The 13,227-nt window shown below is 69.2% G+C and overlaps 2 protein-coding genes across 20 annotated transcripts in view; one reads left to right on the forward strand and one right to left on the reverse strand.

Moving 5' to 3' along the window:
* ARHGEF11 (Rho guanine nucleotide exchange factor 11) overlaps nucleotides 1–3,603 on the forward strand; it is a 47,980-nt gene extending 44,377 nt beyond the window's left edge. For 6 of the 7 annotated variants that reach the window (XM_036234769.1, XM_036234771.1, XM_036234773.1 and 3 more), the window contains 5 exons: nucleotides 232–573; nucleotides 1,402–1,497; nucleotides 2,101–2,333; nucleotides 2,421–2,610; nucleotides 2,786–3,603. In XM_036234769.1, the coding sequence (XP_036090662.1) occupies nucleotides 232–573; nucleotides 1,402–1,497; nucleotides 2,101–2,333; nucleotides 2,421–2,610; nucleotides 2,786–2,844 (920 nt within the window). In that variant the 3' untranslated portion in view covers nucleotides 2,845–3,603. The remainder of the gene's footprint in view (nucleotides 1–231; nucleotides 574–1,401; nucleotides 1,498–2,100; nucleotides 2,334–2,420; nucleotides 2,611–2,785) is intronic. The other variant, XM_036234772.1, reaches the window with a different exon arrangement.
* On the reverse strand, nucleotides 3,466–12,841 carry LRRC71 (leucine rich repeat containing 71). Of its 13 annotated transcripts, none has more exons than XM_016166216.2 (14): nucleotides 12,514–12,841; nucleotides 9,957–10,106; nucleotides 9,554–9,679; nucleotides 9,280–9,355; nucleotides 9,021–9,098; nucleotides 7,673–7,741; nucleotides 7,218–7,461; nucleotides 7,030–7,119; nucleotides 6,432–6,575; nucleotides 6,206–6,296; nucleotides 5,962–6,050; nucleotides 4,958–5,086; nucleotides 4,642–4,763; nucleotides 3,466–4,514 (listed from the first exon to the last, which is right to left on the reverse strand). In XM_016166216.2, the coding sequence occupies exons 1-14, from the start codon at nucleotides 12,671–12,673 to the stop codon at nucleotides 4,280–4,282; spliced, it is 1,803 nt and encodes a 600-aa protein (XP_016021702.2). In that variant the 5' UTR covers nucleotides 12,674–12,841; the 3' UTR covers nucleotides 3,466–4,279. The 13 variants fall into 13 exon arrangements, with proteins under 13 accessions (XP_016021702.2, XP_036090673.1, XP_036090675.1 ...); XM_036234780.1 differs by having other exon boundaries at nucleotides 4,958–5,069; nucleotides 7,218–7,513; XM_016166219.2 differs by having other exon boundaries at nucleotides 4,298–4,514; nucleotides 4,958–5,069.
* Nucleotides 12,842–13,227: the final 386 nt, after the last annotated feature.

The following is a 13,227-nucleotide window of genomic DNA, read 5'->3' on the forward strand; positions in this document are numbered from 1 at the left end:
GTGAGTGCCTCGCGGGCCCCGCCCCAGCCCCAGCCAGGCCCCACCTGACGTCCACCGTCCACCTGCGCTGGAGGGGAGGTGGTGGAGGCAGAGCCGGCACCTCGCCCCGCCCCCAGCTGGTGGGTGGCAGCCCTCCACCTCCGCCCCGCGATGGGAGCAGGCTCAGCGAGCTGGGGGGGCATGTCCTGTGCCGGCCCAGCCAGCGCCCCGTCCCTCCGCTGCCCCCCGCAGTGGAGAGCCTGCGCCAGCTGATGCTGTGGAGGCTGCTGCCCGGCCACACCACGGAACCCCTGGCCGCCGGGGCGCCCGAGGACGACCTGACGCCCACAGCCTCTGCCAGCGTCGCCTCTCACCCCTGGGACCCAGGCTCCCCTGGGCGCGCTCCCACAGGGGGTGAAGGGGACAGCACCCAGCTCCCGGGGCCAGAGGGTGCGGCGGCCACCTGCTCCCTGGAACACCTGCCCCCGAGGACCAGGCACTCGGGCATCTGGGAGCCCCCGGAGCTGGACAGCGCCCCCGAAGAGGAGGCTTCCGGCTCGGAGGCAGCCAGCAGCTACCAGGTCGTGAGAAAAGGTAAAACAAACGGGGGCCGCCCGGCCTCAGCCACCCCGCTGGCTAGGGCGGGAGCCGCTTCCCTCCCCCAGCCCCGGAGCCACGCCGCGGGCCCCGTGTCCCGGGCAGGGGGGCCTGTGGACAGTCCGCCAGGGCTTCGGGGCTGGACAGCCGAGGCGCACGTGCCTGCGTGACTTCAGCGCAAACCCGGAGTCGCCACTGAACGTGATTCTGCGATCCGAGCACGGCCCCTCCTGCCAGGCCCAGACCCGCTTCAGTCAGGGTGCTGGTGCCCCGCCCCCCCCCCCACCCTCCTGTCCCCAGGAAGAGGCGAGGCTCTTCTCAGAGCCTCGGGACAAGGCAGGGCCCAGTCCTCCCGGCCAGCCCCTGCCGAGGGTGCTGAGCAGAGGCGGGCCAGCGGCCTGGAGGGGGTGCGCCGTGCGTGCCTGTGAACAGGGCGCAGAGGGGGCACCCCAGCTGTGGGGGTGTGGCCGGCTCGAACACAGAGAGGCCGCGGCTGGCTGGGACAGGGCAGGGGCAGCGGCAGGAGAGGGCGGTGGTGGCCGCCGGCCGGGTCCGTGTCAGTGTCCGGGTGGCAGAGGCTCCCTGGGGCCCAGCTCTGCCTCCCGCCCAGCAGCCTCGTCCCGCCTGCCGGGGTCTGCCCTCTCCGGGGTTTCTGGGAACTGGCCTTCCTTCTCTGTCCTTCGGGGAACTGGCGGCTCCCTGGGGCGCCCCCGCGGGCGAGGCGTGTTCACTGCTCTCCTCTCTCCTCCTCTCACGCCTCCTCTCTGCTCCCCCTTCCCTCCTGTCCCTTCTCTGCTCTCCCTGGTGGTGGTGGCGTCGGTGCAGCTGCGGTGGCAGGCAGCGAGGCTGTCCCCAAACTGCCGGAGAGCGGCCAGTCTGAGCCTGAGCCACCTGGAGTGGAAGGCGGAGCAGAGGCCGCGGGTAACGACCACCCCTGGGAGCCGGGCAGGGCCGAGAGGCCTCGGCGGGCAGCACCCTGCCTGTGGTGGCACGGGGGCCCACGGCAGGGCCAGGCCTCGTGCCGTGTGCGTGGGGGGCCGCGGCAGGGGGAGCAGCCCGTGCGTGGGCCCGGCGTCCGGGCCACGGCTTCCCCACGCAGCCACCAGAGCGCGCCGCCGGCCACAGGCCCACTTGGCAACGCTGCGTCCGCCTGTGCTCACTGTGCGGTCGGGGCCCCTCCCCGTCGTCCCCCAGCCTGTGTCTGAGCCCCTGTGAGCTGGGGTTTCTCTGGGGCCTGAGACGGGGCAGGCGGCGTGGCCCATGCTGACGCAGCTCGAGGGGGCGCGCGGTGAAGGCCGCTGCGCAGCTTCCCGAAAACCTCACCCTCCTTCAAGGAATGGGGTCCCCTCCCCCATCCCCTGGGGGGACCACAGCCCTGGTCCTCTCAGCATTCTCATCTGGGCCCCGCGGAGCAGAGGCTCCGGAGGAGGGCATCGGAGCCGACGGCTGGGTGGGCCGGCCAAGCAGGGGGCGCCTGGGCTCCCTCCACGAGGCCCCCTGACCTCCCCGGTCGCCCCTACACAGGGAACTGCTTCTACGTCAGCATGCCAGCCGGAGTCCCGGACTCGAGTGCCGACCCCCAGGGGGCACCGTCGGACCCCTCCCCACCAGACAGTCTTCCCACCTGGCCGCCTGAGCCCCAGGCCCGGCTGCGGGGGGGCGACGGCGACCAGAGGCACCCCGGCCTGGCTCTCAGCGACCTGGGCACCATCTTCCACACCATCGAGCGGCTTACCCTCAAGCTCAGCAGGCTGAAGGTGAGCACTCGGCCGGGGCTCCCCGCCCCAGCCCCCGCCCCCCGGGCACGACCCCCCAGGCCTCAGGGACGCTCCCTGCGCTTGCAGGACATGGAGCGGGCCCACAGAGAGCTGCTCAGGTCCCTCGGGGAAGAGTCGTCCGGCGGTGCCACACCTGTGGGCAGCTTCCACTCCGAGGCAGCTGGGTGGACAGACAGCTCCCTGTCACCTCCAGCAAAGGGACCCCTGCCCTCTGACTGCAGGGACAGCCGTGGAGCGGGCCCCTGCCCCGCAGAGGGTGAGTGCAGCTGGCCTCCTTGTGCCAGGCTGGGGCACACGCCTCGGGGAAGAAGGGGGGTCCTGCGGGGCACCAGGTCCCTCAGCTTGGCAGCTCGAGAACTTCCCGGGGCAGGTGGGGGGGAGGGGCAGGCCCCGCGGGGCGGGCTCCTCACAGGCGGGGCTGCCTCCCCCAGGCACCAGCCCTGCCCTGGAGGACACCTCTGCAGACAGGGCCACGTCTCCGAGACCGTGACTGTCCCAGCCACCACGTCCTCATCAGCGGTCTGCCTGAGGCCGGGCACTGGCTGGGCGGCCCGCGGTGACGCCCAGGAGCCTGGCGTCCCTGTCCGCCCGCCCTCCAGCCCACCCCCGAGGCCTCGGGCCCCCTGCTGCGTCTGAGCGGCGGGGGTGCGGGGCGCCCGCAGACTTGCCAGGGAAGGGGAGGCATCCGCGTGAGTGCACTTTCTGCCCCTCCTGCTCGGGACCCCGGGCTCAGCCGCCCCTCCGGTCCGTGGTTCCTGTAAACATGTACTAGGGCGCCTTCGCCATTGTAAATGACTTTCACCTCGTTTCTGGCCCGGGTGCTGGAGGCAGCTGCAGGCGCGACCACTGAGGACAGGGAGGTTTACTTGTGCCCCTGGCTCGCCCGGCCCCCCAGGGGCCAGTCTCTGTGGCTCGGCCACAGTCTCCTCATCTTCAGGGTGCCCCCCACCACCACGTCCACCCTTCCCGCCCATCAGGTACGGAGCCAAAACTGGGCCCCGGGAGGCAGGGGTCCGGGTTTGGAGGCCGAAGTCCCCGAAGTTCACCCAGGACCGTCCCCAGGGGCCACTGCCCCCCAGCGACCAATAGAACAGACACACTGTGCTAGGTGTATATATACATACATATATAAATATATATAATATATAAAGTACAGATATGGAAATAATCGTTTCGCTCTTAAAATAATGTACACTCGTTTTCTCCCTTTCATGTTTTTCTTTTTTTAAGAAAAGTTAAATATTCTTCATCTGTGGTGGTTTGTGTGGTCCTTGGACCTGCTGCGGTACGGTCAGTGTGGATGGGGGACGGACGGGCCCCTGCGCCCCGACCGGGCTCCCTGGGCAGCACGGAGGCCACCTAGACGTGCGCGCACCCACGAGCTACCCTTGGCGAGGGGTGGGTCATCCCAAAGGCCTGGCCATCAGCCCCCCAGCGGCGGCAGCCACAGCCACCTGGCCCTCCGCTGTCTCTTTGCCTTCATTGTGGGACTAGGGGACAGGTCCCCCTTTGGCCCTAATGTGCTCTCCCTTGAGCCTAGCGCGTGCCACGTGCTGACCCCACGAGGACACAGGCCCAAGTCACCACTGGTGGATGAGAAGGACTCGCTCTGGCAGGCGTAACTGGAGCAGCCGAGGTGACCGGCTGAGGGCGCCCTGCACGGGGAGAGCAGGTCTCTGTCGCGGGGCCAGGCGGGGCCTGCCCAGAGGTGGGGACAGGCGGTAGAGTGGACACCGGCCCCAGAAGCGGCCCCTGGGGAGGCAGCAGTGACGGCTCCCCAGCTCTCCAGGTGGCCCCGTGCTGGCTGGGTGTCCCTGGCTTCAGGTGGAGGGCATCAGGCATGTGTCCCCAAGGGAACACGAGTGGCCTGAGCAAGGGAGCCCTGGGCCCGCAGGAGGCGGGGTGGCAGGCCCACCAGAGCCCTATCAGCGTCCGACCGTCCGACCGAGGAATGCTGGAATTCTCCAGATGACCTTAGGGGAGCGCCCCCCAGGGAGGTGGGTGCACATGCGCGGGGGAGGGGCTGGGGGGAGAGGGAGTCTAGCCGGAGGACGCCGAGGCCTCGTCCTCCCGAGGCTTGGCCTTGGCGGTGGGGTCCCGGGGCAGCAGCAGCTCCTGGATGGTGCTGTGCGCAGGGCACTGCGTGGAGAAGCAGTTTTTCTGGAGGAGGGAAAGGGAGGCTGGCCACGGCTCACAGGGCGGGGACGGCGGGGGGCGGGGCGGTCCCCCGGGAGACTGGTGGCCTCGCACGGGACAAGTGCAGGTTGCGCTGTGCTAGGACACTCACCGCCAGGGACAGCCACAGCAGCCCCACGGGGCCCTTGCCCGCGCTCTTGAACTTGGTGAACTGCGCCTGGTACTGCACCGTGGCCAGGAAGCCTTCCAGCCCCACCTCGGTGATGCGGTTTCCTGGAGGGAGGGGCCGTCAGCCCACCCACCACCTCCTGTGACCCCGTGATCCCCAGCGCCCAGCTCCCCTCTGCCCTGTCTTCCTGCACCCCGCTCCTCCCTGCAGCCCCCGCAGAAGCATCCGCCCTGGGAGCGCAGGGGGCTCTGGGGCCAGGCTGGGGACTCGGGGCGGCAGACGCCAGGGGCGCACGCACGGAGGAGGTTGAGGTGCAGCAGGGCCTTGTTCCCCGGCATGAACACCCTCCCGTCCCGGTGCTCGACCGGCTCCAGCAGGGGGTTGACCATCTCCGTGGCCTCGGCCACCAGCTGCTAGAGGAGAGAGGCTGCAGCAGGGACTGGCTGGTCACCAGGCCAGCCCCGCCCCTCGTTTAACACCTGTGAGGGCGGGTGCTGGGGACACACAATGAGACCTGCCCAAACCCTCAGGGAACGACTGGGGGAGGGGCCAGGAAGCGAGGGGCCCACGCGGTGGGTGACAAGTGGCAGAGCTGAGCGCAGGGTGCTGTGGGGCACAGGGGGACACCTCGCCCGTCTCCGGAGTCGGGGGCCTGAGGGGAGAGGTCCCCGCAGAGAAAGCAGGACGTCAGAGGCTGTGCCAGGCGGTGCCGCACGCCTGGGGCACCCCGGGCAACGCAACTGGAGCGGGGAACAAAGGCAGGACAAGAAGGAAGTGCCGCCATCCCGTGAGAAGCGGCAGGACACACGAAACCTCCCTGGAGCTTCCTCCTGTAAGGGCTCACCTGGGAGGCAGAGGGACCCCTAGCGGAGGAGTGGCCGTTCCCTGCCCGGGGCGGGGGCTGCCCTGATGGAGACAGTCCCGCAGGCGGCTGACCGCCCACAGCCGGTGGGGGGGCGGGGCTGGCAGAGGCAGAGCCATGAGCACACAGGTCCCAGTGGACAAAGGCGGCTGTAGCCCAGGAGGGGCGCACACAGTGGGGCCGCGCGCACAGTGGGGCCACACTGGGACGGCACCGCTGCCTGGCCTCCCGGGGTCGCCAGGCGGCTGCTCCCTGAGCGGGGGCGGGGGCGAGCCCGTGGCCTTTGGGAAGCAGACTGAGATGACACTGGTCAGAGACCGGGCCTTGCGGTCTGAGGAACAGGGGCCAAGACCCCGGCAGGCCCAGGTCCGTGGGGCCAGACGGGAGGGTGGCAGTGAGCCCCGGGCTGGGGACAATGGGGACGGGGTCGCCTGTGCTACCTCTGACTCTGGCAGGATGCTGCGCTTCTCCTTGCTCCCGATCTTGGGCCCCTTCCCCTTGGCCGGCTTCTGCTCGGGGATCGTCACCTCTGCGGGGCGGAGAGGAGCCAGGGTGCACGGGCCGCCTCTGCCGCCCGCCCGGCTCCAGGACCCGGGCCAGCAGGGGTGCGGCAGAGGGCAGGGCGCACCCCTCCCACGCCCTGCCCTGCTGGTTCCCCCACCACACCCGGACGGTGGCACTTACTGCCCTTGCCTGCCTTTGTGGAGTCGTCCTTCTTTGGGGTTCCTTGTGTGGGTGACTGCCCGGACCCTGACTTCTCCTCCTTCTTCACTTCCTGGGGAGGACGTGCGGGGGTGTGGCTGTGCTCCCCCTTTGCCAGGGAGCAGGCCGGGGAGCAGCGGGCCGCGCGCCTCCAACCCGCCTGTGCCGGCCCCGCCCCGCGCGCCGCGCGCTGCCCGCCGCGCCCTGCCTTGTCCTTCTTCTTGCCCAGGCCCTTCGGGGTCTTCGGGGTCTGCATCTTCTCTGCCTTCTCCACCAGCGCAACGGAACTGACCCCCGAAAGCGTGTTCTTCTCGCGGTCTGTTTTGGAGTCCCCGTGGCGGGAGGAGGAAGGCTGCGCTCACAAATGCGGGGGGGGGGGCACACCCCCTCCTCAGTGAGCAGCGCTGGAAAGCCTCACGCCTGGGCGCACGCAGCCTGGCAGCCCCGCCCCCCTCAGATGCTAACGTAATTTCTTTGGGAATTTTTTGGGGGCTGCTGTGGGAAGGAAATGGCAGAGGGACCTGAGGCTGAGCTGGGGCGCGCGCCGGGGGCGGGGGTCTCCTAGCGAGCGCATGCCAGGCACGGCCTCGGTTAATCCTCTCCGTCCTGCGAAGTGGGTACAATTATCCCCACGTTACAGGTGAGGACACTGAGGCCAGAGAGGTTAACATGCCAAAGTCATGAGCTGGCCGTGGCGAGGCGGCCTAACCCTGGTCCTTTCTCTTGGAGACCGCCGCTGCCCACGGAGGGCTTCCGCGGCGGGAGCCCGGATGCGTGCGGGGCCTGCGCAGCGGCGGGGCGCTCACCGACCGCGAGCGCTCCTGCGTGCCCTTCTCCAGCAGGAGGCGCCGGCGCTCCACCACCTCGCGGTGCGTCAGCTCGAAGGGCCGCAGGACCTGGGCGGGCAGCGGCGGCGTCAGGCCCCGCCCCGCGGCCCCGCCCCTCCCGCCCCGCGGCCCCGCCCCTTCGGGCCCGCCCCGCCCCGCGCTCCCACCTCCGCCAGCCTCAGGGCGCCCTTGTCCTGGATGCGGTTGTGGGCCAGGGACAGCCAGAGCAGGGAGCGGTTCAGCCGCAGGCCCTGGGCGATGTGGCACGCGCCCTCGTCCCCGATGAGGTTGAAGCCCAGGTTGAGCGAGACCAGCGTCCGGTTGCAGCTTTGCAGCGTGGACAGAGCGCGGCCCAGGAGCTCCGCCCCGTAGTCGTTGATGTTGTTGTTCCGCAGGGACAGGTGCGCGATCCTGGGCGGCGGGAGGGGACAGAGGGCCCCGGGGTCCTGGGCGTGCTCGGGACCTCGGGGGACAAGGCAACATGGGGAGGGCCGTGGGGTCTGAGGCGGAGGGGCAGGAGACGAGGGTCCCTGGGGAGGAGCTTGAGGAGCAAGGAAGGGCGGGGACTAGCAGTGCCGGGAGGGGGGCGGGCCCAGAGCGGGGGCGGGGACAGGGGCCTCACGGGCTGTCCAGTGCCATGAGCTTGTGATAGGACTGCTCCGGCAGCGGGTTGCCCTCCAGAGACACCTTCCTGTGAACCAGGAGGCACCACAGTGACGGAAGGGGACAGGGCAGGTGTGCGGCTCTGGGGACAGCCGGGAAACAGACCAGAGATGGCCCTCGTGTGGGAAATTGAGACAGTTCTCCAGGCTAAAAGTCCAGAAGTGTGGCCCTGCGCAGGCAGCACTCGCTCTCCGGAGTGAGCGACCTGTGGTGAGGGGGCCTCCGGGATGACCCCAGTGGGCTCCCCTTCCCGGGCCCTCTGCCCACGTGTAAGCCCCTCACCTGAGCACGGCTGCACCTAGTGACTCTCTCCTGATGAACGGAATGTGACAATGAGATGGGGTGTCACTTCCGAGTTCAGCTCACAGAAAGCCCGTGGCTTCCGTCTTGCGTCTCACTCTGGACTGCCCGCTGCCATGTGGTCAGCACCCTTATGGGGGGACCCACGTGTGGACGCAGGGCAGCCCGTGGCGGCCCCGGCCGAGCTGACTGCAGCCTCACCAGCCTCACTCATTTTTAGTTGTTTTTATTATGTCGATCTGACTTATTTTTACATATTAACATTCTATAGCTGTTTTCCTGCTGGCTAAATTCTGTCTAATTTCCATAAGGCTAAAATACAAGTTTCGTGCTGTTGCATACCAAGACAGCTGAGGACAGAGGCCCTGCTCCCAGGAAGTGTCCATCCCACCCACAGGAGGAAGGCGGGCAAGCCAGTGTGTCGCACGGAAGTCAGGGGTGCTGGGGGAGCCTCGAGAAGGGGTGGCAAGTCAGCCCTGCCCTTTTCACAGCAAACCACACCTGTAGTTACACTACTTCACACCTTTCACACCTTGCACCTGCTCCCTTCTTCCCCATTCCCTGCCTAGTCCCCTCCTCCAACTCCTCCAAGGCTTAGCTCCACGCCTCCTCCCCCAGGTGGCCCTCCATGTCGCTCTGCCCCAGACGCAGGGGGTGGCACTATTCCGCCCACGGGCCCTGCGGTCCCGCCCTCCCGGGACTGCCAGGCCCTGGAGAAGAACCGGCCCTGAGCACAGTGTCAGGCCCCAGGCAGGGAGCAACAGAGGGACAAGGAAGAACCCCGGGGAGGGTGAATGGTGTGGGGCTGAGGGAGAGGAGGTGGGGAGGCCCCACCCTTAGGCACCACTGTAGGCAGAGGGACTCTGCATCTTGTCAGATGAAAGCTTCAAAACCACAGGGCTGCTTGCCCCCCCACCCCTACTCCCCTAAACTCCTCCCCTGACCACCCACCCAGCCCAGCTACCAGGCACTGGGGCCTCCCCACCTGCCTGTTCCCCTCTGCTCACCTGAGTGTGGATGAGCAGAGCGGTAGGAGGGCAATGAAGATCTCCAGGGTCTTGTCAGTCAGCCCTACCTTCCAGAAGCTGTAGGTGGTGGAAAGTGCGGGAACACAGCTGGAGCGTCAACCACCTGCCCGCGATGTCCTCACCCCCCCCCCCCCCGCCTGTCCAGGGTCCTCCCGGTTGCTCCAGCCCTTTCTCCCTCACAGTCCCCACAGTGGCCTCCTGCCGCCGCCACCCACCTCCCCCCGCCATGGCGCCTCACTTGATGGCCTGCAGCTGGCTGAGGGGAGGCAGGCATTTAGAGAAAATGCCCAGGGTCCGCTCCTCAACCTTCCAGCCTGAGGAAGGAGGAGAAAGTCCTCAGGCCTCGGGGAGGGGCGTGGGGGGCCGGGGTCGGGGAATGGCGCCGGCCAGGGAGGACGCGCGGGGGCGGGGCGTGGGCCAGTGGGGGCGGGGCGTGGGCCGGTGGGGGCGGGGCGGACCAGGGCATGGGCGGGGCGGGGCCGAGGAGGACGCGTGGGGAAGGCGAGGCCCACCACGGATGTAGATCTCCTTCACCGACTTGTCCTCGGGCTCCAGCTCCACCTGGATGGTGGGCCGGAAGAACACGTATTTGCTCTCCATGCTGTTGAGGCTGCAAGACCCCGACAGCCGCTGGTCGTCTAGCATGCAGGGGTGCGAGGAGACGAGATGAGGAGGGAGGGGCCGGCTCCCTCGGGGGCGGGGGTGGGGAGGGGCCTCGGTGAGTGTGGGAGACGCTGGCTGGGGCGCTGCTAGGCAGGGAAGATGGAGATTCCCCACCTCCCCGCCCGTCCCCTGGAGCCACCTCTCACTTACACCCACCCTGCCCTGCGCTCCGCCATTCGGCCCCGTGCCATGGGAGACTGGGGATGGACGAGGTGGCCCTGGCGGGCATCCCGGAGCTCCACTGCCACTCACCTAGGATGGGCTTTTCCGACAAAGAGGCGGAGGGGACGAAGGTGGGGTGCGGGCGGGGCCGGTTGACGACTTTGGGGAAGTCGACATACCCCGACCGTGCGCAGAGCTCGGCGAAGTCGGCCTCCAGGACCCCGGTGCACTGGTACTCCTCTGCGGGCGGGAGGGGCGGTTGGACGCGAGGCCGCCGCCGCCCGGGGCCTGGCCTCGGACCTCGGGGTGGGCAGGCCTCCCTCCGAGGCGGACGCCCTTACAGACATTTTAAAATGCAAGATGCGTGGTAAAGGCCACGCTGAAAACACCGGAAACAGTGGGAAATCAAAACCTGGGATAAGGGACTAGAAGGCCGGCGATGGGCGGGCGCCTCCCACAGGGCGTCCCCAGTGCAGCCTCCTTCCAAAGCCCGTCCTTGCTGGGGCTGCCCAGGGGCGCGCGGAGAAAGAAGCCCAGGCCGGGTGACGGCCCCGGGAGCCCCGCAGCGCCGGCAGGGCGCGCTGTGAGCACCCCGCGGGCGCTTCCACAGGCTCCCGCCCGCCCTGCCCCGCACGCTAACTCACCCCCACTCCCCCCTGCCCCCCCCCGCCCCCCCTCGGCACAGACGGACGCCCGCCCCTCCCCCGTCGGGCTCCGCACACCTCTGGGCTGAGTCCCCGGAGACCCAGCTCTTTCCCGCTCCCACAGGGATCCAGGAGGAAGTGGGGCCCGGAGGTGTGAAGGGTGTTCCTGGCCAGCGGGAGAGCCTGCAGGCGCCAGCCCGCTCTTCCAAGTGCGGTGGCCTGGGGCCCCCACGGCAACGGCACCCCCGCCCTGGGCTGTACCCAGAGAGAACTGTCCCAGCTAACAGCAGGAGCCTTCCCGGTTGTGGAGGGACTGGGGGGCATGTGCTCAGCAAGTGTGGGGGCACGGGGCAGAGAGGTTCGAGGGTTCCCGTGGAAAAGTGATTGACGTCGCAGTGCTGGGGTCCTGGTGGTGGCCCTCGTGGGGCGGGGGAGGGGAAGCGGGACACGAACGCACAGGAATGTCGGCTGATGGGTGGGGCGGTGAGAGGGGCCACGGGCACCGGGGCCCGTTGTCCAGCTGCCGGCGGCACAGCACCCGCTCTCCGGGCCGTCGCCTCTGCTGGGAGGGCGCCCTGCCTCGCATCACTCCCGCATTCCCCACGGGAGAGTTCCGGAACACGGGGAGGGCCGGTGAGAGCGCCCCCCTGGGTGCTGCAGCCGGCGGGCGATGCTCCCCCCACCCCACCCCCAACACACACACACGCACACGCACACACACTGTGCCCGAACGGCACCGCCCACCAGACTTAAGGTGACATTGATCGCGTTCTGTCTGTGCTTCGGGGGCCATGCTCCGCCCCTGCACCCACTCCCCATGCCCACCAGTGACCCCGACTCAGCTTCCTGAGAGACAGAAGCCACCAAAAGGCATTTCTTCTGAATAGATAACGCTTCCCACGTCCTCTATCACACTGCACCCCGCGTGGGCTCACAGTGGCACTTGCTGAAGCCGCGGTGACCTGAGGGTGGCTCAATGCAGGGCCTTCACTGCCAGCTCCTCCTCGGAGACCCCTGAGCCCTCTTCCCCCTGGTGACAGCCCCTGCCTCCCAGGGAAATCGCCTTCTTTGGGGGGCTCACACACACCCAGACCTTGGCTCCTCCCAAGTCCCGTCCTCAGCCCTGACCTGTGTCCGGCTGCCCAGCTGCCATTGGCCCCCAGCAACTCCCTGACGACTCCAGGCTTTTGCATCTCCACAAGGCACCCTGCCCCGCCCGGTGCCCAGTCTAGAGAGCTGGGGCTCCCTCTGGCGGTGTCCCCCACTCCCAAGTCCACCTACTGCTTCGCAAGCCGAGTACTCCAAGGAGCCGAGCCGATCTCCCCACCCCCACTCCCGCTGCCACGGCCCGCAGACCGCCCACGGGTCTCATGGCCGTCCCCCACCCCCACTCCCTCTGCTGCCCCGTTTTCCATACGGCAGAGCGCGGGGTGTGTGTGAGCGGCCCGCGCCCACAGGCGCCTCCTGATAGCGCCCCTGTGTCCTCCCATCACCCCTGGTCGTCCTCTCCTTATCACGTCATGTGTGTCACCAACCCAGACTGAGATCAGTTCAGTTCCCACGGCTGCCAAGCTGCGGCTGGGGAAGCGGGCGGGGGTCCAGTTGGGATTCACGGCCCAGGGGGAGCCCAGAGCGCCTGCACCGGGGGTGCGCAGCGAATGCTGTGGGAGGAACAAGCGACCCCGCAGCTTACAAAACGCCAGCGGCTCCGCTTCCCTCGCCGCGGGAGGCGGGCGGGACTGGCATTGCCGCACCGCGGAGAGCCCGGCAGCCACGCACCTGGCCTGGTCGCCACCTGCAACACTCGTAGCACGTGCGCGACCAGCCACACTCAACGACCCACAGCCGCGAGCCGGATCCCGCGCGGCCCGCTCAGCGCCGGCTCTGCCGGCTCGTCCGCCCCCCTCGGCGCGTGCAGGCCCGTCCGGCCCCGCCCCCCCCTCCCCGCGAGCGGCTGGTGGCAGCGCGCGCAGCGGCAGCTTTGGGGCCCGCCGCCGGCCTACCGGGGTTTTTGGGCTCCTCTTCGCCCACCGGCGGCAGGACAGTCGCCGGCTTCTCCTTGGCCCCGCGATCCCCCTTCTTGGCCACCGTGCTGGACGACTTCTGGGTCCCGGGACGCGGGGCCCTGGGCGAGGCCCCCGGCGCGCTCGTCTCACCCGACATGTGGGTGCAGCGACTCCGGGGACCTCACGGGGGGCGAGGAGGCGGGACGGGTGGTGATTCTGCACGTGGTGGCCGAACCAGGGGTCTGTATTCCGCGTCCAGCCGCCAGGCGGTCCGTAGTGGCGTCGCCTCCGCGTCCTTCTCCACGACGACCGCGCGAGCCGGGCGTGCGGGCGGAAGGGGGGCAACGGCGGAGCGCGCGCGGGCGGACGCGGGGCGTCGCCAACTTCTAGTGGGCGGGGCGGGGCCAGAGCTGAGCGGCGGGGCGGGGCGGCCCGAGGTCGAGGGGGCAGGTGAGGCCCGGAGGGCTGGGCCGCGCCGTCCGCACGCGAACGCAGAGGGTCTAGCGCAGGCGCCCAGCGCTCCGAAGTCCCCTAGGAAACAGCCCAGGAGCGCGGGGAGCCGGCCCGGGCTTTCGGGGGTGAGGACGGTCTGAGGAGGCCAGGAAGGGAGAGTCCGGGTGGGGACAGAGCCTCTCTCTGGGCCGCCGTCCCAGCCAGTAAGGAGAGGGCTCCGGGCCGGCGCTGGGTCTCTAGGCAGCTGCCGGTGGTCTG

Source organism: Rousettus aegyptiacus, unplaced genomic scaffold (genome assembly GCF_014176215.1).
Source record: "Rousettus aegyptiacus isolate mRouAeg1 unplaced genomic scaffold, mRouAeg1.p scaffold_m13_p_17, whole genome shotgun sequence".
In the NCBI taxonomy this organism is placed as follows: Eukaryota; Metazoa; Chordata; class Mammalia; order Chiroptera; family Pteropodidae; genus Rousettus; species Rousettus aegyptiacus.